Source organism: Acinonyx jubatus, chromosome B4 (genome assembly GCF_027475565.1).
Source record: "Acinonyx jubatus isolate Ajub_Pintada_27869175 chromosome B4, VMU_Ajub_asm_v1.0, whole genome shotgun sequence".
NCBI classification, from domain to species: Eukaryota; Metazoa; Chordata; class Mammalia; order Carnivora; family Felidae; genus Acinonyx; species Acinonyx jubatus.
Window position 1 is genome coordinate 75,600,559 of NC_069387.1, and position 25,272 is coordinate 75,625,830.

The 25,272-nt window shown below is 36.8% G+C and overlaps 1 protein-coding gene across 9 annotated transcripts in view; it reads left to right on the forward strand.

The window, feature by feature from the left end:
- Positions 1-25,272, forward strand: part of LARP4 (La ribonucleoprotein 4) — a 60,046-nt gene that overhangs the window by 2,427 nt on the left and 32,347 nt on the right. For 4 of the 9 annotated variants that reach the window (XM_027036115.2, XM_027036121.2, XM_027036119.2 and 1 more), the window contains exons 1-5: positions 725-890; positions 16,978-17,125; positions 17,756-17,929; positions 20,211-20,286; positions 23,879-24,015. In XM_027036115.2, the coding sequence (XP_026891916.1) occupies positions 873-890; positions 16,978-17,125; positions 17,756-17,929; positions 20,211-20,286; positions 23,879-24,015 (553 nt within the window). In that variant the 5' untranslated portion in view covers positions 725-872. Of the gene's footprint in view, positions 1-724; positions 891-16,977; positions 17,126-17,755; positions 17,930-20,210; positions 20,287-23,878; positions 24,016-25,272 lie in introns of those variants that run through there. The other 5 variants (XM_027036118.2, XM_027036117.2, XM_027036116.2 and 2 more) reach the window with 4 other exon arrangements.

Consider the following 25,272-nt stretch of genomic DNA (forward strand, 5'->3'; position numbering starts at 1 on the left):
ATAAAGATGATTTTTTAAATTTTGTTTTTATTGTACTTCATTTAACATGACAGAATATCAATGAAGAGGCTATCCATACTAAGTGTTATTAAGTAGCATAGATGTGGATACCTGATGTAAGTAAAGGGCAAAGTTCTTTAAAGGTATGTCTAGGGGAAACCCGCCCTCCTAGAGGGTTCCTTCAAGTGTAAAAAAGGGGGGATAAAACCTATTGCATAAGATCTTTTTAAAGATTAATTCACATAAGATACCTAGGATAATGCCAGGCACATAGTAAGCTTTTAATATACAGCAGCGGCTATTAACATATTTACTATTAGATCTGCTTGCTTTTTTTTCTTCTCGACTTTGTTTCTGCGAGAGCCACCACCTTTTCGGAAGGATTGGGCGTCTGTCCAGTACCCCTCACACAAACTTGCCTTTTTATCAGATCTAGATTTTGAACTATGAAGACTGCGTAATTGTTAATAGCGGTAGTACCCGTCCCTCTGGCGGGGGATAAAATGCGCAGGATTTTTTCACACCCCCGTGGTACAGAATGGCGTCTTCCTCTGATCGCTTCCCTCCTCCCCCCAGGCCTGATGATAGTACATCCCATCCGGCTGCTGGAAAAGGTAGCGCAAAAGTTGAGCGCGCCGAGGGGGTGTCTCTTCTCCCGGAAGCAATTGTTTTCTAGAACCGGAAACAGTTGCTCTTTCAAGGGAGGTGGGACTGGGCGGGTCGGGCCGCAGCGGCTGACGGCGGGGGAGGAGCCGGGTCCACTGCCGGGTGGAGGGGCCAGGCGAGTGTCCTTATCCTAGCGATTGGGGCTCGGGCCTGTAAGCCCGTTGGAGTCGCGGCAGCGAGAACGATTGGGCCGAGCGGAGGAAGACATGTTGCTCTTCGTGGAGGTGAGTGGACTTGGTAATGTCGCCCAGCTGTGAGGAGAGCAGGAGTGTGGAGGCGCCGGCCGGTCCCACCGCCATGTGACTTTCCAGGCCGTACACGCCGCGGAACCGGCAGATAGGCTGACACAGCACCTGGGCCGTGCAGGCCTGCGGCTCCCCTCTGCGCTCTCGCAACACTTTAGGAAGCTGTGGGAAGTGAGGGCCGTAGTGGGAGAGAACTGAAGGTGGAGAATCGAGGCTTGTCTGGTGTGGCGTGAGGGTCTGAGGAAGGGGGAAATGTCCCATATGGACCTCCGAGAGGAGGCAAACAGGCCGGGGGGGGGGGGGAGGGCGGGGGCGGAGTCTACGGAGAAAAGGGTAATCAGGTGGGCGCGTGGGTGGGGGGGGGGGGGAAGCGAGGTCTCGCGGGGCCCTCTGGGAGGGAAGCAAGCAACATGTGGGGCCGCGGAGGGAGGAAGGTGAAATTCTGTATAAGTATGTTGAAGAGAAAGTTGAAAGCTTCTTCTTAGCACCCCCCACCAAATTTTGTTTGGTCCCCGTCCCTAAGTCTCTGGAACGTTCTGTGGGTGGAAAGCGAATTACTGTGAACGGAGGAGACGCCGATAGGCTTTGGAAGCCTTGAAAGGCACCGCTTTGACCTTTTGTAAAAGTTACTCAGGCAGTGGCTCCGTGATGAGGGGTTGGTTTTATGAACGGATAAAAGCCCTTATACAAGGAAAATTCCAAGAATGAGAACAGCCTAGTCTGGGGAAAGCCGGTTTTTATATGTTGTTTAACAATGGAACTACTTTTATTTTAACTGGAACGTCTGCTGCTGGCCTATTTTGGTTTTGAAGGTGGTGGATACCTGCCTTCCACAAATACGAGGTTTAATTTCTCTTATTTCTGGCTTTCTCTTGTGTGCAGTGAGCATCAGCTGACTGCCTGGCTAATGCTTTGAGTAGATTCCAGATCATATTGTTCTTGCATTGTGAAAACGTCAAACCAGCAAAGCTGCAACTTCGCAACTTGGCACTTGTTAACTATGCCCATAAAAAGAATCTTTTCAATGAGGGAAGGAATTTACAGGTTGTATAATTGATCGAGAAGCCGGGCCAGTCTGTGGCAGGTTTTTTTCCGGAGGGAGGGATGGGTCTTACTCCATAGTATTCCAGCATAAAGTAAATACATGGTTTAATTTTTTTTGTTTTGTTTTAAATCTGACAACGTGTAGCTGATAAATTTGAGATCTTTACATTGGGTTTTAAAGAGACAGCTACCTTACAGTATGTCCAGCATTGGTAACAGACATTCATTGGAATATTCCAAGTAAATCATGAAAAGACTTGAAATTACTGAACCCATTCTGTTTACCGTTTTTTATCCTCATTGTAGGTTTTTTGTTTTTTGGGTTTTTTTTTTGCTTTTGGGTTTTTGTTTGTTTTTTGTTTTTTTGTTTTGCAGGATAAGAAATCAATATGATTTTAAACAGTGCCAGTTTGTATTAGGAGCGTTGTGTCATGCAAATGCTTTAGGTTTTAAGTGTGTATGTGTTCTGCTGGGCAAGTGAATGTGAAGTTTTACTTACATGAACATGAATTCCAAAATAAACTTTTGAGTTCCAAATTGATTCCTTTGGCTTTGTTAAAATGTGATCTTTAATAAGAGCTCCGTTTATTGAGTGTTTAAGCTAGCTCCTCTCCTTTCTCAAAACAACTGCAGCGTTTTACAGATAAGAAAACTGAGGCGGAGGGGCGCCTGGGTGGCTCAGTGGGTTAAGCGTCCAACTTCAGCCCAGGTCATGATCCCACGCTTTGTAGGTTCGAGTCCCACGTCAGGCTCTGTACTGACAGCTCCGAGCCTGGAGCCTGCTTTGGATTCTGTGTCTCCCTCTCTCTCTGCCCCTCCCCTGCTTGCACTCTGTCTCTCAAAAATAAATAAATATTAAAAACAAAGCTGAGGTGGAGAGGTTAATAACGTAGAAGTAAAGTACTGGATTTAGGATTTAGATACAGGTCATTCTAATGTCAAATCCTGTCTCTTATTAAACTGTTACATGAAATTAATATTTCCATTAATCATTTTCTTTGTGAATCAGTATGTGGTTTTTCATTTTTCTCCTATGAGTTATTGAAAACAATGTCACTAAACATTTGGGGCTGAATATATGGTATTAAAATTAAAAAAAACAACACACTGGTCATTTTGTGTGTTTACTCATGTTTGATCCTTATAACTATAGGAATAACCTGTAAGATTTAGAAATTATTCTGAGTGAACCAAAGCTCAGTTTGATGTCTAAGGTCATTCAGGTGGGGGGCAAATTATGTGGGGGGCTAAAGTCTGAAGTCTGGCATCTAGAACACAAGTCTCTGACTCCAGAACTTATTTTTTGCACTTTCCCATAAGCCAGGGATCCTTAATCTGGGTCCTTAGATAAACTTAAGGAAGTCAGTGAACTTTGCTGAGGAAAAAAAAATTGCCTGTTTGTTTTCACTAGCTTCTAATTAAAATCTAGAATTGAAAATAATGGAAATTTCAATGGATGCTACAAGAAATATTTTCATATATTGCAGTTTTTGCATGTATCTTGAAATACTGTTCATTAGTCCTTGTTACTATATGTTTAAAAATCTTGTTATTTAGGGGTGCCTGGGTGGCTGAGTCCGTTGGGTGTCCCGACTTCAGCTCAGGTCATGATCTCACAGTTCCATGAGTTCGTGCCCCATGTTGAGCTCTGTGCTGACAGCTCAGCCTGGAGCCTGCTTCATTCTGTCTCTTCCTCTGTCTCTGCCCCTCCCCCGCTGGTGCTTTTTCTCTCTCTCCCTCCCCCTCCCTCCCTCTCTCTCTCTCTGTCTCTCTCAAAAATAAACAGTAAAAAAATGTTTTTTAATCTTGTTATTTAATGCATCAGTAAAGAAGCACATTTATTACTAAAGTAGAAATTTTAAAATATTTTGGTAACTGTAACATAATTGGTTTGTTTTGTGATTCTGTGCATTTTAAAACTTAAAAAACATATTCTGAGAAAAGATCTGTAGGTTCATTGGACTACCAAAGAGGTCCATGGCCCAAGAGAGGTTAAGAACCACTTTACTATAAACCAGGTTGCTTATGGATCATCTCTGGTGGGACTTCTCTAATCTGGAATCGGGAGTCCTTTGCAGTTGTGTTCAAAATTTTGTGTGCATTCTTCTTGAAAGACTCTAGCTTAACTAATTTATAACTGGAAAATAAATGGGATAGATAATAGTAACGATAGTACCACTATAATAATAGTGGTGTACACCTTTGTTGTGCTTACTGTGTGTCAGACCTATTAACTGTTTTTGCATGTATACATTTGTTCAAACCTGCCTGTGAGGTAGGTAGAATTGTTGTCTCCATTTTAGAGATAAACTAAGGCACAGAGAATATAAGAAACTTGCTCAGGATTATACAGTTAGTGAATATTGAAGCTAGAATTAGAATCTAGCTACACTGCAATAGAAATCTATAGGCAGACAGGGAATCCTATTTTAAGTAGCACTTAGATGTAACTTTTTTTAAACTTAGTCTTGCAAAGGGCTGTATTGACTTAAGTAGTTTATTGGTTTTTTTCTCTGTTCTGAAGGAGACAGATACAGTGTCTGGCTTTCTGAGAAGAGGTAAAAATGTTTGGATAACTCATAAATAAACATTTAAAAATTTTGTCAACAACAAAATGAGGGGGGCCTGGATGGCTCAGTCAGTTAAGTGTCCAACTTTGGCTCAGGTCATGATCTTGCGGTTCGTGAGTTCAGACCATGCGTCAGGCTCTGCTGACAGATCAGAGCCTGGAGCATGCTTCAGATTCTGTGTCTCCTTCGCTCTCTGCCCCTCCCCCACTCATGCTCTGTCTCTTTCTCAAAGATAGATAAAACATAAAAAATATAAAAAATGAAAAAATAAAATACAGATAACATAGGGGCACCTGGTGGCTCAGTCAGTTAAGCCTCCAGCTCTTGGTTTTGGCTCAGGTCATGTCTCACAGTTCCACTTGGGATTCTCTCTCCCCTTCCCTTTCTGCCTCTCCCTCTTGCATGCTCTGTCTCCCAAAATAAATAAACTTTAAAAAATAAGTGAAATATAAAATACAGAAAATCGAATTATCATAACCATTGTTAAGTGTATGTGTAGTTCTGGGTTGCTAAGTACATTTACATTGTTGTGCAGCCATCACTATCCACATCCAGAATTCATCTTACAAAACTGAAACTGTACACATTAAACAATAACTGCCCATTTCCCTCTTTCTCCAGCTCTTACATAATTTTAAAAATAATTTATCTGATTCCTAAAGTTTTTTTCTTTTTTTAGGTAATATTTTAAATTTTCGGTTAACCTTAGAATTTGAGATAAGTGGGATAATTTACCTAGGTAATTTTCATTTGTTTTATAGTAATCATAATATGCGTTTCTTTTTTTTTTTTAAATGTTTATTTTTGAGAGAGAGAGAGAGAGAGCACACAGGCGAGTGAGCAGGGAGGGGAAGAGAGAGGTCGGACACTTAACTGTGCCACTCAGGCCCCCCATAATGTTGTGCCTTTCACCCCAGATACAGTACTGTTTTTTCCTGTTAATTTAAATTTGTCTATTAAAAGTTATTAGATGACTGAAAATGGTTTTTTAAAAAATGACTCAGAAGAAGAAAGTGCCTAAACAAGTTTTGAAATGATTGCCAAGAGAAGTTATAAATAAGTGAATAGTGGTTTTTGAACAACTTGGTTTTGGAATATTTATTGGAGGTAGATGCAGAATTTAAACACGAATAAAAATATTGTCAAGTAGAAATATTTTCAGATGCAGTGGACTGAAAATGAAGTAGGAATTGTTGAAATGTGAAAAGTAGAATAAAATGCTTAGAAATGAACATAAAGATGTAAAAGTACCTTATGGTGCTTTAAATTACAATGAACTGGTTCACAGTTTTCTGAAAAACTAGAAGCTAGGGATATTGATATTCAACTATTTTGTATCAGTGTGGGTTTGTTTGGGCTATCAGGCAGTTCCATATTACTTCCCAGCTAATGGAATTGATCCTTAATTCTAGATGTGAACGTTTTTCAAATCTGTGATTTTGTTCTTCTACCTGGGAGCTTAAAAGATTTTGGGGGTGCCTGGGTGGCTCAGTCAGTTAAGCATCTGACTCTTGATTTCAGTTCAGGTCATGATTTCATTTCATGGCTCATGAGTGAGTTCGAGTCCCGAGTCGGGCTCTGTGTTGACAGGGCAGAGCCTACTTGGTATTCTCTCTCTCTCCTTCTCTCTCTGCCCCTTCTCTCATGTACACACACACACACACACTCTCTCTCTCTCTCACTCACTCACTCACTCTGTCTCTCTCACAAATAAATTAAAAAAAAAAAAAAAAAAGAGTTTGACCCTGTAGTTGAAATGGGGTCTGAGTCTTTACTGCAGAGGAGCGGAAAGTGGAGGAGGTTGAGAAACTCTAGTTCAGCTATCATTGTGAAGTCATAAAAAAGATTTTTAACCTCCTCTTTGAAGATCCTTAACTGAACATGGAAACTGACTCTTTAGCTCTGAAGGTGTTCATAGTATTTTATTTTATTGTTTCTGTATTCGTGTTTTGCTTAAATTTTGTTTTCTTTAACGTTTAATTCTTGAGGGTGGTTTCTAGGCTTGAAAACATTGTAAACTTTTGTATTATGCCCAGTGATTTTTCTGTAAGGGTTTTGGAATCCTGGGTTCAAATGTTAGTTATATGACCTTAGACAAGTGACAACTTGTGGGAACCTCAAGTTCCTATCTGTAATTTGGGAATAATAATCTTTTCAGACAAAGTCAGGTAGTTCATGATGTTTATGGTGTTTATGTATTAAGCCTTGTAACACAGTCTAGAGATGGGCTTGACCCACAACTATCATTTGATCATCATAGCTATTCTATTGTGATATAAATCGTCCAGTATGTAAATGGTAGGCTTCCAAAATTACTGAAATTTGTGCTTGATTTGTTGAACATTTTTGGAAAATTTATTAAAACTACATGATAATGGCACTGGTAACTGCAAAAATTGATTTAAGAGATACCAGGGTATATAATATAGCCACCTGGGGTGGCTCAGTTGGATGAGCGTCTTGACTTTGATTCAGGTCATGATCTCGCAGTTCATGAGTTCAAGCCCCACGTCTTCTCTCTCTCTCTCTCTCTCTCCCTCTCTCTCTCTCTCTCTCTCTCTCTCTTTCCTCCTCCTCCTCCTCCTCCTCCTCCGCCTCCTCCTCCTCCGCCTCCTCCTCCTCCCCTGCTCAGGCTCTGTCTCTCAGAAGTAAATAAACATTAAAAGAAAAAAGAGATATATACCTTTAAAAAAAAAAAGATACCTTTTTGAGTTCTAATTCAAGCCTTGTTACTAATTTACCCTGATTCTGGGTAAGCCAAACAGAGTAATTATCTTATTTTAAATTTTTTATGGTTTAAGAGTATACTTTTAATTGGGCAGGTAAAAGTCTTAAAACAAGAATGAGGTTTGCAGTATGTTAAAATACAGATTCATTTATATGCAAAATTTAAAGGAATACAAATGATAAAATGCAAATAGGTGATTTGTATTTCCTCTTTTAGAAATTTTTTTCTAATGTACAAGTATAGGTAAATGTAAGGAAAAGAAACTTTTGACTATCATATACTCATGTCTCTTTTCTTGTCTGTTAAGTTGTAACAGAGCCACATTTTTAAGCCAAACTTTAGTTCAGGAAATATCTCTTTATTTATAAATGAGTGGCTCTACCTAAACCAAAGACAGAGGGGGGTACTTTAGGTGAATATTACTAGAGGTAGGATATGAACTGTAGACTTAAAGCCAGACTCCGAGGATGAGGAGTTAGGTTTGGTTTGGTTTATATATTACTGAGGCAAGAGAAAAGCATTTTCTGTGTCAAAGCAGAAAAGTCAGGAGTAATCCAGGGTTTGTGTTGTACATAGTTGGCCAGTATTTCATCCTGTTAGTTTTGGAAACTATAAAATAGGTAGTGTGATCACATCTCCCATTTTGCCCTAAGTAGTTATAATGTACACCTGTTTTCTGGAACAAATGTCCCACCCTGTTTCATTCTCAAAAACGTCCTGATTTGTATGATAACTTTTAATTTTTCAGAAGAGACAAGGAATTCACTGTGTGCTTATTGGCAGTTTCCCCCCCATATCACTACCACGGTGCACATAAGTTGGTACTAAAATATTTGTTGTTGAATTGGCTATGAGAAATGTAAATTTGTAGGATTTACAAAAATTTGCTGTTAAGCAAGGTAAGAGAAATACAGGATTATTCTAGCCTTTTGAGCTAAGCAAAGGAAAAAATAGGGCAGTCATTAATAATAATAAGATACATTTATCTACAAGGTTGCATAAACAAGTGGTTAAGAACAGTGCACTGGGGACAGGCTGCTGTTCAGGCTCTGCCCCTTTCTAGTTGTATGACCTTAAGCAGGTTGTTTCACCTCTGTTTATCAGTTTTCTTACGTATAAATTGAGGATAGTACTAATACATGAGTATAATGTTAACATATCACATAAGGTTATTAAGATTGACAGTTAATGTAAACTACTTAGAGTAGTATCAGGTATATACTAAACATTACACACGAGCTGTTGCTTTCATATACACTTATGAAAAGCAGCTCTCATTTCAGTTTTCTGGTAGTTTTCATTTGAAAATAACAGACTGCTGACTTTACACGTTTTTGAAAAGGATTATTTTTTATTTTTAATTAAAAAAATTTTTAATGTTTATTTATTTTTGAGAGAGAGCTAGAGAGAGCACAAGTGGGGGAAGAGGCAGAAAGAGAGGGAGACATAGAATCCCAAGCAGGCTCCGGGCTCTGAGCTGTCAGCACGGAGCCCCACGCGGGGCTTGAACCCACAAACTGTGAAATCATGACCTGAGCTGAAGTCAGACTGTTAACTGACTTGAGCCACCGAGGTGCCCCTGAAAAGGGTTATTTCGATATTTAATATTGATATTTGAAGTTGGGGGATTTTTAAAATTTCATTTGTGTAGTTAACCATTGGCTTGATCAGATGACAATTTGAAGTAAAATGGCTCAGTATGTCTAGGACTATTTAAATTATGTTAAAAAAAAAGTGCATTATAAAATGCAAGATCCCTAGATTCTTATGCACAGAATTTGAGAAACACTCGTTCAGCATTTATTCATCCATCGATTCATTCAGCAAATGTTATTTGTTGGCCTCCTGTGTGCTAAGCATTGTTCAGGGTGCTAGAGAGCAGTTGACTGGTTTACCTTACACAAAGTCACCACCATTGTGGAGCTTGCTGACAAAATAATTCAGGTAAAGAAAAGTGCTTTGTGATAGAGGGTAAATTTTATTGCATAAACTGCCATGAATATTACTTTTTTTTTTTTTTTTTTTTTTTTTTTACTGAAAATTAACTGTGGCCCTAGGATAGAAAATTACCTTGATCCTGAGGTAGAAATTAGTGCAGAGCTGCATTGACTTCTGCCCTCAGAACCCTATTAAACTGGTGGTGTATCCATATTTTCTGGGTTATTAGCTAGTCTAGGCAGAACTAAACCAGGGATCATTTGGCTTGGTGAGGAGGTCTATTATATTCCTTAGGTAGTATATAACTGGTTGTCTTAAAGTTTTCTCTGAGGTAACTAACTGTAGTGTAGTGGCTAAGAGCCACTGTAAAAATGTATTGGCAGACACTCTCCCTACTGCTGAGGTGAAATCCTGCCTCTGCTTTATTCGCTTTGCAACGTTGGGCAGATTACTTTAAAAAAAAATGTTTTTTTAACATGTATTTATTTTTGAGAGACAGAGAGAGGCAGAGTATGAGCAGGGAAGGGGCAGAGAGAGAGGGAGACACAGAATCCAAAGCAGGCTGCAGGCCCCGAGCTGTCAGCACAGAGCCCGATGCGACGCGGGGCCCGAACCCACAAACCGCGAGATCATGACCTGAGCCGAAGTCGGACGCGAAACCGACTGAGCCACCCAGGTGCCCCTGGGCAGATTACTTTTAGGTAAAATAACTTTTTTCTTATCTGCAAAATGTGTATGATAAAAATATTTAACTGAAGTTGTTAATGAAGATAAATTGAGTGTTCCATAAATGTTAGTTGTTGTTCTTCTCTGTCAGAATGGGTGAAAAATTTCCAGTTTAATTTTCCATTTTTATTTTCCACGAAATACCCCTAAGCATCTTCTAGTAGGACCCTGAAGTTTGTATTGGATGAAATTACAGGTGTTTTGTGTCTTTTTTTTTTTTTTAAGTACTTGTAATTTAGTGGTCTTCTCAGTATTGGAGATAAAATTAAACCTGGATGATTGATTTGCTTGAAACAAATTTAATCAGTTTATATACTTTATTTTTCAGTATTTGTAGGGTTAAGTGACATGGAATTTCTATTTTCTGATAGTAAATAGGTAAGTGAAACAAATGGTTATGTATGACCAAAGACATGGTTTTACCACATTCATGATGTTTCGGACTCCTGTTCTGTTACCTTAAAACCTGTTACCTTAAAGCTGCTTATATGAGTGGAAGGTATCATTTTTGCCATGAACTTGATGTCTCTCATTTTTCCCTTCATTTTTATCTCTTCCCACCCACATAGGATAAATAAAATGGCATAAAATGGACCAATAATGAAGACCACTTTTGGCTTATTTGGTGATGACATGTATTGCTTAGAAATAGAGGTGGTGATTTTTCTGTCAGTTTTATGGACTGATGATTTGGATGTTTTTGTGGTGATTTTGGCAGATAGTTTCCAAGTGCATTTGTACAGTTTATATCCTTTGATAGATGTTTTATGTGACTGTGTAGCTCAGGGGCTTCTGGTTCTGTGGAAGAAAAGGATTTTGATGGAATTCTTTAGACAAAGTTAACCAAACATGGTTATCAAGAATTAAAATGAGAAAATAAGTCGTTGTTGCAGTTACCTGCCTTGTCAGATTCATTACTGTGTTTTAAAAACTTTATCCTAGAAAAACACAACAACTTCTTTTGTTGGACATTTTCAGTTTCCAATTTTTCTTTATGTGGAGTAATTCTATATAGGGCACTCTTGTATAATAAAGCCTTTAGGTTAAAATTCACTGCAGTAGGTCAAAGAGTGAACATTTTAAAAGTTTTTTGTATCAGTATTGACAAATTGCTTCCCAAAAGTGTTAGGACAGTTTTTACTGTTGCCCAGTTTACTGTATCTTTGTCAACATCGGGCATCCTAATTTATAAAAATTCACCATTTGGATTAAAATGAAATAATTGATTCATTTTGCATATCTTCAGTGACTAGTGTGATTGAATGTTCTTCCATGTTTATTAGCTGTGAATTGTCTTTTTGCTTGTTTATACTTTTCTTACTTTCTTTGAAGACAATAGTCTTTTATGTCACTTGCCTAGGATGATTTTCCCAGTTGATATGTCTTTTATTTTGGATGTTAGACGTTTCATTATCTATTTATTGATTGTAAAAGTAGTAGATGTTAATTGTAGGAAAATCCAGAAAAGCACAAAAATGAGAATAAAAATGCTACTGCTCAGAGATAACCACTTATAACATTGACTTTTAGTCTCTCTAGTGTTTTCTGTGCTTGTGCATTATTTCACAAAATTCAAAGTTTCTTTCATAAGGTAGCAGTTTGTTTTTTATTCTAAGTTTCTGTGAACATTTTCACAGCCTTCTACGATATTTCCCCCCATTTATAAAAATTTTATTTTGGAATAATTATGGATTCACAAGTTGCCCAAAAACCATACAGGGTGGTCTCATGTACTTTTATGCTCAGTTTCTCCGAATAGTAACACCTTGCCATAACTATATAAATGGCCAGCAAATTGATATTGTTACAGTCCACAGAACTTACTCATATTTCACCAGTTTTACATACAATATGATTTTAAGCCTCTGGGATAGTCTTTATATGGCTGGACTACAGTTATTGAACAGATCCTCTGTGGTTGGTGTCTTAGTCCATTTGAGCTACTATAACTATGACAGACAAGGTAGCTTAAAAAATTTATTGCAGATAGCGATGCAGTAAACCTAGGAGTGCATACATCTTTCAAAATAGTGTTTTCATTTTCTTTGGGTAAAGACCCAATAGTAAAATTACTGGATCATATGGTAATTCTATTTTTAAAAGAATGTAAATTTAAGGCTTTTGATAAACATTGCTAACTCTTAGAAAAACTGTATGAATTACAGCAATGAACTGTTTGCTTCCTTTTATACTTGTCAAAATGACATTAAGTAGTTCAATAGGTAAAAATGATACCTTGCAGTTAACTATTCCTGTTTGTCCTTTGTACATTTTCCCTGAAACAGGAAGACCTAGTTTTTCCCTTTCACGAGCCCAGTGCTTAGCTTTAGAACACATATGTAAATAAACTATTATTGTGGTTAGCAAAATAGAGGTGTGTGCAAATAATAAGAGGGAAAGAAGAAGTAATGACCAAAGAAATGAAGTCAGGTGCCCAAGATTTGTAGAAACTATAAGGAGTTATGGTAGAGTAGGCATTATGTCTTTAAAAATGAGGAAGCTGGAGGGACTCCTGGATGGCTTGGTCAGTTAAGCGTCCATCTTCAGTTCAGGTCATGATCTCGTGGTGTGTGAGTTCGAGCCCCATGTCAGGCTCTGTGCTGACAGCTCAGAGCCTGGAGCCTGTTTTGGATTCTGTGTCTCCCCTTCTGTCTCTCTGCCCCTGCCCCACTCATGCCCTGTCTCTCTCACTCTCTCTCAAAAATAAACAAACATTTAAAAAAATTAAATAAATAAGTGAATAAAATGAAGAAACTGGGGCCAGTAATTGCATAATTACTGGATGGCAGAATAAAGGTAAATTTTTTTGTTGTTATACCACACTTGTCTTTCGGGTGTTGGAATGACTCTCAATTTAGCTTCATGAAGACAATATTGATACTTTTTTTTTTTTTAAGAAATATTATAAACTAGATGTTCTGGAAAAAACTGACAATATTGGTTGAAATATTTTTTTGAGTTTTTTTTCCCCTAAGTTTGTGTATTTTGAGAAAGAGTACAAGTGTGCGAGTAGGGGAAGGGCAGAGAGCTAGAGAGAGACTCCTAAGCAGGCTCCGCCCTATGAGCACAGAGCCCAATCAGAGGCTCAGTCATGACCTGAGTTGAAATCAAGAGTTGGACACTCGGGGCGCCTGGGTGGCTTAGTCGGTTGAGCGTCTTTGACTCAGGTCATGATCTCACACTCCTAGGTTCGAGCCTTGCTCTGGGCTCTGTGCTGACAGCCCAAAGTCTGGAGGCTTGCTTCGGATTCTGTGTCTCCCTCCCTCTCTGCCCCTCCCCCACTTGCACTCTGTCACTCTCTCTCCCTCTCTCTCTCAAAATAAGCATAATAAAAAATTAAAAAAAAAAAGAGTTGGACACTTAACTGACTGAGCCACCCAGGCACCCCTAAAAAAGTTTTTTTTTTTTTAAAAGCAGTGCTTTAAGTTGGCAAGAAAGCAAATGAAGTCTTCAGACCAAAAATAATTAAAAAGTACTCATCCAAAGAGGTAAGCAGGTCATAAATGTAGAGCTACTCTTAATGCATCTGTTGGTTCTTACTGGCCCAGAGCTTTGGTTTTAATTGGTAGTGCTTAGAGACAGGACACATGGTAAAAAAAAAAGGGGGGGGGGAAGGTGGGGGGAGAGTGAGCTTTCCCAGAGAAAAGGAAACTTGTCAGGTTTAGCTGTGACTCTGGATTGGTGAGGCAGAGGTATTCCCTAGTAATTCTAACCACAGATGTTCTTTTTGCAAAGTAGAGCTAAAATTCACACAAGTTGTTACCCAAAAAATCATGTTGAAAATTAAAGAAATACCAGATTGGTAGTTTTATAAACTGTGCAGTCATCTAACAGAGGGAAAACAAGTCCTCTCCTAAAGAGCATATTTAAAAATTTTTTTTAATGTTTGTTTATTTTTGAGAGAGCATGAGCCGGGGAGGGGCAGAGAGAGGGAGACAGAATCTGACGCAGGCTCCAGGCTCTGAGCTGTCAGCACAGAGCCGACATGGGCTTGAACTCAAGAGCTGTGAGACCTTGACCTGAGTCAAAGGCGGATGCTCAACCAACTGAGCCACCCAGGCGCCCCTAAAGAGCATATTTTAAACATAATGTTCAAAATTCCCACAAATAAAGTTCCAAGGAAAATGGGCTTACAATATAAAATTATAAAGCACGTAAGTCATAATGAGCATGGTTTAGCAGAAACAACAGATCACAAAATCAAACCCTCAAAGATTGCAGATAGTGAATTTATCAAGTTCAGACTATAAAATTAGAATAATATGCTTAAAGGAAGGAAGATACTGAAAAGATGATCAAGAAACAAAACATCAGATAGATTTGATAAAAGAACTTCAAGAAATGAAAATTATAAAAAGAACTTAAAAACTTATTGGAAAAGTTAAGTTCATTTTAGAAGTAGATGAAGAGAGAATTGATGAAATGGAAGAAATATCATAAACCGCTCAGGATGTAATTTCTTGAAAGACAAGGAAATGGAAAATAGGAAAGAGATTGATACACAGAGAGGTGGAACATAGTATGAGAAAGTACAAAATATTTTATTGGCATTCCAGAAGGAAGTAATAGAGCAGTTAGTTGGTGAAGGGGCAAAGTTTGAAGAGCTATACCTGGGAATTTTACAGAGTTGATGCATCAGATTTCAAAAGAGCACAGTGAATCCTAAGTAGATTAAATAAAGAATTTCACACTTAGACTGATGATTGTAAAACTGCAAATCACCACTGACAAAAATTGAACAAAGAGAGATTAGGAATGATAGCTAGACTAATAGCTGGTTTCTGATCAGTAACAGTACAAAACAGAAGGCAGTGGGGATATCTTTAATAACCTGAAAGGGAATGTGTGCCTAGTAAGAATTCTTTATACAAAAAAAAAAAAAAAAGAATTCTTTCTATAGCAGAGGTAGAGGGTAAAAATATTTTCAGGGAGGGGTGCCTGGGTGGCTCAATTCTGTTGGACATCCGACTTGGGCTCAGGTCATGATATTGTGGTTCATGGGTTTAAGCCCTGTGTTGGGCTCTGTGCTGGCAGCTCAGAGCCTCGAGCCTGCTTCAGATTCTGTCTCCGAAGCTCTCTGCCCCTTCTCCCTCCTGCCCCCCTCAAAAATAAATAAACATTTAAGAAAATATTTTCAGGGAAACCACAACTTAAAGAGTTTACTACAAAAAAAAATTTTTTTTTCTGAATGATGTCTTTGGTGGAGAAGGAAAGAATGATGTTCAAAGATTTTCATCAGCATTTATGTAAATTTAATAAATATTGACTGGTATAAAAAAATAATAGGATATATTACATATAAACATACAGGCACAAGACGTGTAAAATAGTCTTTGATGTTAATGTACTAGGCACTATAACACTTATGCTCTGATTTGAAAAAATGTTTTTTAAGTTTTATATTTTTTATGATTCGAATTTAAGGTAATATTTTAATGGAATGCTTTATAAGGGGAAAAAAAAACCTTGATCAGAGTATTGTAGCAGATTGTGTTCCTCTCTAGCCCACATCTATGTTTATGCACTTTTTGCAGTTGTAATAATCTGTGAGTTGTAATCATTTGTTGTTAATATTAACTTCGTACTTAGTCTCTGTATGTCTTTAGTTGGATATATGATTTCTCATTTAATAGGTTATCTGTAAAAGGGAGACAGTGATGTAAGTACTAATTCCTCCAGAATTGCTTAACATGTTTGCTTTTGTTATTGTGGTGGTTATGGGTTTTTTTCACTTCATTTTGTGAATGCATTTTTCATTTTGACATTTTCATATTTGGTCAACCCTAGGATGCACATTGTTGCACACTGTAAACTTCTCTGGCACATGGGATACATCTTAATAGTATTTGATGTCACAGTTTTAATATACAACAATTTTTTCTTTGATTTAGTAGTATCCCTTTAGATTTTATAAAATATGGTCGTGTATCTTTATAATTTTGAATGGCTGTGCAATACTTTACCTAGAAAGTGTATCATAATTTCCCTTGTTCCTGGTTTTTTTGACTGGGTTATTTCTGTTTGTTGGCTCTTACAAATAATGCTAATAGAATATGAGTGCACCATTTTATATAGTCTTATATAGTCTCCAGTAAAGAATGAGTTTGCAAATTTTATGCTAATGTGGGAATTATTTTTAAATACTTTGCTAATCTAATAGGTGTTAAGTGGTACTTTTGTCATGAAATGTGAGATCTTGACCTGAGGCAAAATCAAGAGTCTGACAGTTAACCAACTGAGCCACTCACAGCCCCAAGATTGTAAGTAATGTCTGCACCCAATGTGCAGGCTCAAACACACAACTTCAGGATCAAGAATTGCATGCTCTACTGACTCAGCCAGCCAGACACCCCACATTGCTGTTTTTGACGTGGGAAAAATTTCTAAATGTTAGAATTGTTTAGAGTCAAAGGTCTCTATCACAGTGTAGATGGCAATAAGAATTATATACTTTGGAAAATCATTCTAGATACGTAAAATATTTGCTCTAAATACATAAAAATAAGCCAAAGATAGGTGAATAGTTTGAATAAATTTTATGACAAATGCAAGTAGATTGAGGTAAAGCAGCATTTCTGTATTAATTGTTTATAGAGGTATATTTTTTATTGTATAGGTAGCTAAATTTTATACATACACATTCAAGTCCATCTACTTAAAAAGATTTATTGTCAAGTTGAGCCCAATACTTTAAAGTATTATTTAATATTTATTATTAAATTACTTAATATGATTGGGGTTTCCTTCACGTTTAAGTAATAGAAAAGTCCATTGAAGAGGTGACTGTGTGGCTCAGTCGGTTAAGCATCTGACTTCGGCTCAGGTCATGATCTCATAGTTCTTGAGTTTGAGCCCCGCATCGGGCTCTGTGCTGACAGCTCAGAGCCTGGAGCCTGCTTCAGATTCTGTGTCTCCCTCTCTCTCTGCCCCTCCCCCCCCCACACTCTTGTCTTTCTCTCTCTCAAAAATAAAGATTAAAAATAGACAAGTCCATTATCTAAAATTGTAATTTTAATACACTGACTTTTAAAATTTACAAATAGATCTTTTGATTATTTAGCAGGTAACATCTAAAGGAACCAGTTTAAATCCTAATGCCAAAGTATGGCAAGAAATTCCTTCTGGAAATACTGATGCCACTCCAGTAACTCATGGAACTGAAAGCTCTTGGCATGAAACAGCAGCAACATCAGGGTCTCATCCTGAGGGTAAGTCCTAAATATTTCATCAGAACAAATCATATTTTGGTTAAATATATGGTCAAACCAGTTTATAGAACTTTGGGGTACATCTTTTGATTATTTGATTAAATATATTTATAAATGTTTAATAGGCAGTTTGTACACAGTTCTTATTTTTAGTATGAATGGGTTATCACTAGTTTCAAATAGTAGCTGTGTCTTTGGGTCTAACATTTAACCCACTTATAATATGGTATTTATAAATTAATTTTGATATACCATCATTGGCAATGCTATTTACTCACTGTTTGACCTTGGGTAAATGACTTCTCTGTGCTTGTTTCCTTCATCTGTAAAACAGTAATAATAATTACTTTTGGCATAGGATTTTCTGAGAATTAAATGAATTAAGTGCATGTAGCTCTCTGATACATAAATAGTGCTATAGGAGTTTAAACTATTGTTAATCATTTTAGCTTATCCGTAAGGGTCAAAACTTACCTCCCTTGGGAAGAGAATTCTTACTAAAACCGTGCGGACATTGCCCAACTGGTAGAATTCTTTAAAATCTTACTATAAAAGACATAGTGCCCAGAGTTCCTAAAGATAGGATTTATTGAATTTCTATTTACTGTCATTATATATTTTTTAATACAGGTAATACAGAGCTTTCAGATGATATGTGTAAGGAATACGAAGTAATGTATTCATCTTGTGAAACCACCAGAAATACTATAGGCATTGAAGAATCAACTGATGGAATGATTTTAGGGCCAGAAGATCTGAGTTACCAAATATATGACGTTCCTGGTAAACTTTATGCTTGTATTGGTAAAATGAGCATTTGGTAAACTAGTGTTTTTTTCCTCTTACAGTTTCTTTATTATTGTTCTAATAAACCTATGGCATGGATCAATCTGCTTTTTTGAAAAGAACTGTATGGTAATAAAATGTTAGATGATTTTTATAAATACTGTTTTCAAAAGGGCAAACATGAAGATTGTAATTTATTTATTTTTTAAAGTTTGTTTTTTTGAGGAGAGAGAGACAGAGCATGAACTGGGGAGGGGCAGAGAGAGAGGGAGACACGATCAGAAGCAAGCTCCAGGCTCTGAGCTGTCAGCGCAGTCAGAAGTGAAGCTTGAACTCAGAAGCCATGAGATCATGACCTGAGGGGAAGTCACGCTTAAGCAGCTGAGCCACCCAGGTGTCCTGAAAATTGTAATTCAAAAGAATGTTTAGAGAAAAGATCCTGTTTAGGAGAGTGTGAAATTAAAGATAAAAGGGAAAAATAGTCAATATAGTGAAAATAGACCTCAATTATAATTTTTCAGAGTTCCAAGTTTCTTGATCTATTAGTTGGGATCAGTGCAAGTTCTGTCAATTTTCCCATTCTGTCAGTGTGAAATGCATTTATAGATGTGAAATTGCAGGGATTAATTTTGAGAAAATCACAGTATTAAAAACATGGTTCTTCTGCAATTCAACTTGTGAAATATATTTTTTCACATTTATAAAACTAGCATGGGTTAGTAGTTGCCTAAATTTAAAATGGATGAGATTTAAAAGAAACTAAAAATGGACCATAGACCCCAACTACCTAACTTAATCTTTCTGACTTAAAGGATCTCTTTGGAAAATACATGTAATAGGGAATACTCTCTTCTATTGCTGCTTAGTTCTTTGACTTCAGTCAAGGTGTACAAACCTTTGTCCTCAATTTCCTTATTTATTGTAAACATTTGGACTAGATTTCTAAGTTTTGTCAGCTTGTAAGTTGATTCCTGAAGTAGCATGGGTGGTATTTCCATATAATAATTTAAGGTGGTAGGTTCTCCTCCCTACTTGTGGTCATAATATACTTAACCACTGGGTACTTTAAACATAGAGTTGGTTTAAGTAATGTGGCAACCAGTTGGTATTTTAATAAGTTTGCTTTAATGACATTGAAAAGTTAAATGAAGTTCTTGCTTATTTAGCACACTTGGGTGGTTGGATTTTGTATTAGAAAGATTGCATATACATGGAAATAGAATGCTTCTTTTTTTTTTTTAATTTTTTTAATGTCTTATTTACTTTTGCGAGAGAGACAGAGTATGAGCAGGGGAGGAGCAGAGAGAGAGGGAGAGAGAGAATCCCAAGCAGGCCTCAGGCTTTCATTGTGGAGCCCGATGTGGGGCTCGAAATAAGGAACTGTGAGATCACGACCTGAGCAGAGATGAAGTGTCGGACGCTTAACTGACTGAGCCCCTTATATTCATCTTTAATGACGTTAATCTAATATCTACTACTACTTTGAATTTTGAGTAATAAGACAAGGTAGTGGTAAAATCATGCACAGAATTTATTTATTTTTATGCACGTTCTGTTGTCTATACATTTAAAGGAAATTAGCCTAATCACTAATGCTTTTTAAGAAGAGGACAAATTACATGCTTTGAGTGTGTAATGTTTTGTGTAAGATTCTAATGAAAGAGTGATGGTTTTCCAGGCTTGAGTCCTGGAGGGGAAAGAAAAGTCTTGTTCTGGGTTTAAATAATATAATCATAGAAGGCTGTTAGAGAGTTGACCTGAAACTTTGGCTGTTTGAGTGTTTTAAATATTCCTAGGAAGATAAAGTGCTCTAAAATTAAGGAATGAAAAGAAAAGAGTATTAAGAGAAGTTTAAGAAGTATAAATAACATCAGATTTAGTATCAATAATACAGATGTGGAGAAATATATACATATATCCCAATTTATTATCTAGTTCCTTCAAATTTAGATTACTGTTACTTTTGTTCTTTGAGCTTTCATTAAAGGAATAAGTAGTTATCACATTTTAAAAGTATTTAGGGTAGTATTTTACAGAAAGCCGAGTATTTTTAGTATTCATGGTGCTTTGTTCATTTCTTGATAAAATAATTTTTAAACTGATCTGAAATTTATCTAAAGAAAGAATAGATAGGTGGAAAGAAATTAGACTTTGTGCTAACTGAATTTTAAAAATAATAGTTTTGTCATGAATTTTAATTTGTACATACTTTGTGACTTATTCTGAGTACAACAATTTGTAATATTTACCACCTACGGTAATTTGATATTAACTTTTTCCCTCTGTTTTCTACCTTCAGGAGAAAGCAGTTCAGCAATTTCTACAGAAGACCTAAAAGACTGTCTGAAGAAACAATTAGAATTCTGTTTCTCCCGGTACAGTATTCATTTTTTTTTTTAATTGATATTTCTCACTTTTTGCATTGTTCGGTTAGTAGATGTTAAATACCCATGAAATAGAGTGGAAGAATGGTGGTTTTAATTCCCTTCAGTGATGTATTTTGGTATTATTCTTTAATATATTTCTTAACTAGGTTTAAAGATGTAATCTCTAATTGGATATGCAAAAAGGATCTAGTCTTAGTAGGAAGGTAATTAAATTACTGGATCGGATTACTTTTGGATAGGATATTAGGATATGTTCCTATGAACATAGTCAGGTTTAGGGTTCTCAAAAAAGTGGGTTATCTCTTAATTTATATTTTTTAGTAGTTGGCTCTTGTAACCTTTGATCATAGAGTTACTTTTAGCAAGATAGGTGGATGGGCATAGAATTTATGTTACCAGTACCTTCTATTAAGGAGTTCTTTCAGGCAGACGTTTCAAGATGTCTTATTTACAGATAATTATGTAGGTATATCTACAGCTTAGATGTCATAAAACTTTAGTATGTAAAACTGACCCTTTCAAAATAAACAGAGAAGTTTGGATATGCATGCAAATGTAATGTTTTCTATTTATCCTGTATATCGTGAGAGGTAGGACCAGGTAAACCAGTTTTTCAAGCTAGAAACCTGGATTTTATCATAGACTTTTTTATATTCTTGACTCACGTTTAATTGATTCTTTATCCTAAATAGCTCCTTTCTTTTCCCCTCCTTTTTATTCTTTGCCTGTATAGTCTAGTACAGGATAAAAGAATAAAAGCAAGAGCCTTCTGTCTTTTCTCTAGTCATTTGTGCTTACAATTCATTTTCTGTAATATACTTGTAATATTTATTTATTTATTTATCTATCTATCTATTTATTTATTTATTTTACATTTATTTGTTTTTTGAGAGACATAGAGAGACAGAGCACAAGTTGGGGAGGGGCAGAGGGAGAAGGAGACATAGAATCTAAAGCCGGCTCCAGGCTCTGAGCTGTCAACACAGAGCCCAACAAGGGGCTCGAACTCACAAACTGTGAGATCGTGACCTGAGCTGAAGTCGGATGCTTAACCGACTGAGACACCCAGGCGCCCCTGTAATAGTTATTTAAACATCTTCGCCTACTAACTGGATAGTGTGTATCTGCTTATATTTCTGAGTTTTTCTCATGCTTCCCTGTCATAATTTCCTGCCTTTTTGCATGTCTTATAAATTTTGATTATATACTGGACATTACATATTAAAAAAGCTAGGAGTTGTAAGTCATGTAATTTTCCCCTCTAGACAAGACTTGAGTTTTTCTTCAGGTAGGCAGAAGCAGATTGATAGCTTCAATCCAGTCAGGAGTTGAGCTAGGTTAGTGCTGAGCAGCCACTTTTTTTTTTTTTTTTTTTTTTTTTAAATATATTGCACAAGCAGAAGAGGGACAGAGAGAGGGGGGCAGAGAATCCCAAGCAAGCTCCACCTTGTCAGCACAGAGTGCACTGTGGGGCTCCATCTCGACGACCATGAGATCTTGATCTGAGCTGAAATCAAGAGTCAGATGTCCAGCTGACACCCAGGTGTCTCTCAGCCACTTTAATTAGACTCCGTCTACCTCTGATTTATCTCTGTTCCTTAGGCATGACCTTTTCAGCCTTTTGATTCAGAAGTTGTCCTTTTCCTGTTACCTTCAGTCCTAAAACACCAAGGAAGATTCAGTCTGTTCTTAAGAGGTTTGAGATTAGCTCTTTAGTCTCTTATCCCGTAAGCTTCCAAACCTGGCAAATGTCTTATGGGGGAGACCTGTCTTGTTTGATGCAAGTTTCCTCCTTCCACGGGAACTTGCACAAAACCACAGAGATATTACAGTGCCTTTTCAGCCGGGCTCCCATCTTCCTCCTTAGAACTCGAAAACATCATATGGAAGGAAATCTGCATGTTAGGAGCTCCTTTAGTTTCCAATTCATAGTGCCAGTCCTGTGCAACTGCCTAAAGCTCTGCTGGTTTCCCCCTGGTCCCAGATCTGCAAATTCCCTCAGGAACGAAAGAACATCTTTCTGGAATATCATTTTGTCATTGTAGCTTCTCTCTTTTATCTCCAAAAGCATGGTTTTATAATTTAGCTAGTCTTTTTTAGTTGTTGCAGTAGGAGCTCTGGCTTGGTATGATCTACCACGTCCTACTCAGAACTCTGATACCATTCAAACCAGCTGTGCGATTGACATTTGTAGCTCAGCAGAATTGTTATTAATACATATTGGGTATTACTCATGAGTAGTCAAATCATATATGGGATTTATATCTATTAATTTGACTTTTGACAAGATAGAGTTTCTTTAAGAGTTTGACACAAGATTTATTAAGAACAGACATGCTGAAGTTCAGAATTGATTTAGGATACAACGTCTTAGTTGTATAAATATTCTGTTTATAGTTGTCTTATTTTTCAGTTCTTAAAGAATATCTTGATGAAGGTGCTATTACTGTGCTTCTCCTTTTATGCTAAAGTGAGTTTAACCTTTACTGATATCTTCTCTATTCTTTTTTGCCCCCCAAATAACCTGTTAACCAGTAGTAGTAATTACTACTTTATTTTAATAAAACTTGAAGATAAAGGCGTTTGATCCTACTCTTTGCCAGGCAGTAGAGCATTGAAATACATTTTGGGAGCACCTGGCTGGTGATCAGTAGACATGTGACTCTTGATCTTGGGTTGTGAGTTCTAGCCCTGTATTGGGTGTAGAGGTTGCTTAAAAATAAAATCTTTTAAAAAAAAAAAAAAAAAATTTGAATGACAGAGATCCTTCATGGAACCTGTATTCTGGCTGGAGGAGACAATCATAATAAACCATAATAAATAAACAGCTTAGAAGTTTGTTAAGTGATAAGTGCTATGGAAGAAAATTAGAGCACTGTAAGTAAGGGAAGGGGAATCGAGTGCTTGGATGATTTCTGTTTTAAATAGGGTCATTGAGAAAAGGTGGCTTTTAAGTAGAGACTTCTATCTATTTATAACCAAACTACTTCAAAGATCTGATGTGAAGAAGACAGCATGAGTTTGATTTTATTTCATTTTGTTACATAAGGTTTTATGTCTAAGATAGGAGTGTTTATATCTTTTTTAATGTATTTTAAAGAATCTTTTAAATGTTTTAGTTTTAAATTTATTACTGAAATTTAAATTAAAAAATCAAACATAAAAAATGGAAACATTTAGAAATTTTAAATCCTTTACAGTCCAACCCATGGTTGAAGCTATAATTTTTCTCATGAATATTCTAACATCAGTGATAAAGTGTTTATAAGATGGAACTACACTGTATGTAATATTTTGTAATATACTTTTCAATTTAATATTAAGCCTCTTTCCATATCAATATAATTCTATAAAGTTCAAAACTTTTTCAGAACTATTGGCCTGATGTATTTGGGGATTCAGAAACTTTCTGGAAGTTGTTAGAGTATCCTGTTGTATATTATGTGTTTTTATAGTTCACTGTATTGTTTCTGATGGCATGATTTTGTTTTCCTAGACTAAGTGACAAAAATGAATAAGGCACCTCTTCAGGTGCCTTTTAAGAATTGTTTTATAGGACTCTTCTGTTTATTTCTTTCAGAGAAAATTTATCAAAGGATCTTTACCTGATATCTCAAATGGACAGTGATCAGTTCATCCCAATTTGGACAGTTGCCAACATGGAAGAAATAAAAAAGCTGACCACAGACCCTGATCTAATTCTTGAAGTGCTGAGATGTATGTAAATCATACCTTTTAGCTTAATTTTTAAAGTCAAAAGGCTGAATATTCTTTTGATTTCTGGTTATGCAGGGTTTTTTGGTTTTGTGTTTGTTTGCCATTTATTTACTTACTTTATTTATTTTAATGTTTGTTTATTTTTGAGATAAAAAGTGTATAAGCCGGGGAAAGGCACAGAGAGAGGGAGACAAAGAATCCCAAGCAGGCTCCACACCGTCAATGCAGAGGCCGACATGGGGCTCAAATTCATGAACTATTCTTTTTTTTTCTAACGTTTTTTATTTTATTTTTTTGACAGAAAGTGAAAGGGTGGGGAGGGGCTGAGAGAGAGGGAGACACAGAATCTGAAGCAGGCTCCAGGCTCTGAGCTGTCTGCACAGAGCCTGATGTGGCTTAAACCCACAAACCATGAGATCATGACCTGAGCCGAAGTCGGACCCTTAGCCAAATAGTCACCCAGACGCCCCTCAAACTCAAACTGTGAGATCATGACCTGAGCCAAAACCAAGATTTGGACACTTAACCGACTGAGCCACCAAGGCGCCCATTTGCCATTTATTTTTATTTTTTTTAATTGTAATTGACATACAATGTTATATTAGTTTCAGGTATACAGCATCATGATTTGACAATTCCATACAGTAAGCTCTGCTCATCAGGCAGGGAATTGTTAACTCTTTATTTTTTGTTATTCTGTTCCAATAATTTATTTTTACTGACTTGATATTTAGTTTCTATATCATTTCTATACCTTGGTTGTTTGTCTTAATACCCACTTACACGTTGGTTTGCGAGCATAATTCATTCCAGAACCATGTTTGTAATCCAAAGCACTTGTATATAAAAGCGAATTTCAAGAACTATTGCCTCAGTTGTGATCATGTGACATTTGGCGTCACGTACTACTTGTATTGCAAGGCGTTGCTTGTTTATCAAGTTAAAATTTATTAGAAATGTTTATTCGCCTTGTGGAACACTTGCAGAACAAGTTACTTGCAATCCAAGGTATTCTATGTAAGCAATTATATCTCACTTTTCTGGGCTATCAGAAAGTTATTTGTATCATTGTCACACCTTCTAAACAATCTGTTTCAAACTTTTGAACCCAAGTAGTACATTTTACATTAGAGCCCAGTACACCACACCACATACCCATACGCAACTGAAATGTTAATTATGCAGATTAATACTAAATGCTTGTAGTTAACCCCTTTTATTTCCTAAATTGATTTCACAGGCTGTTAAAAGAATTGC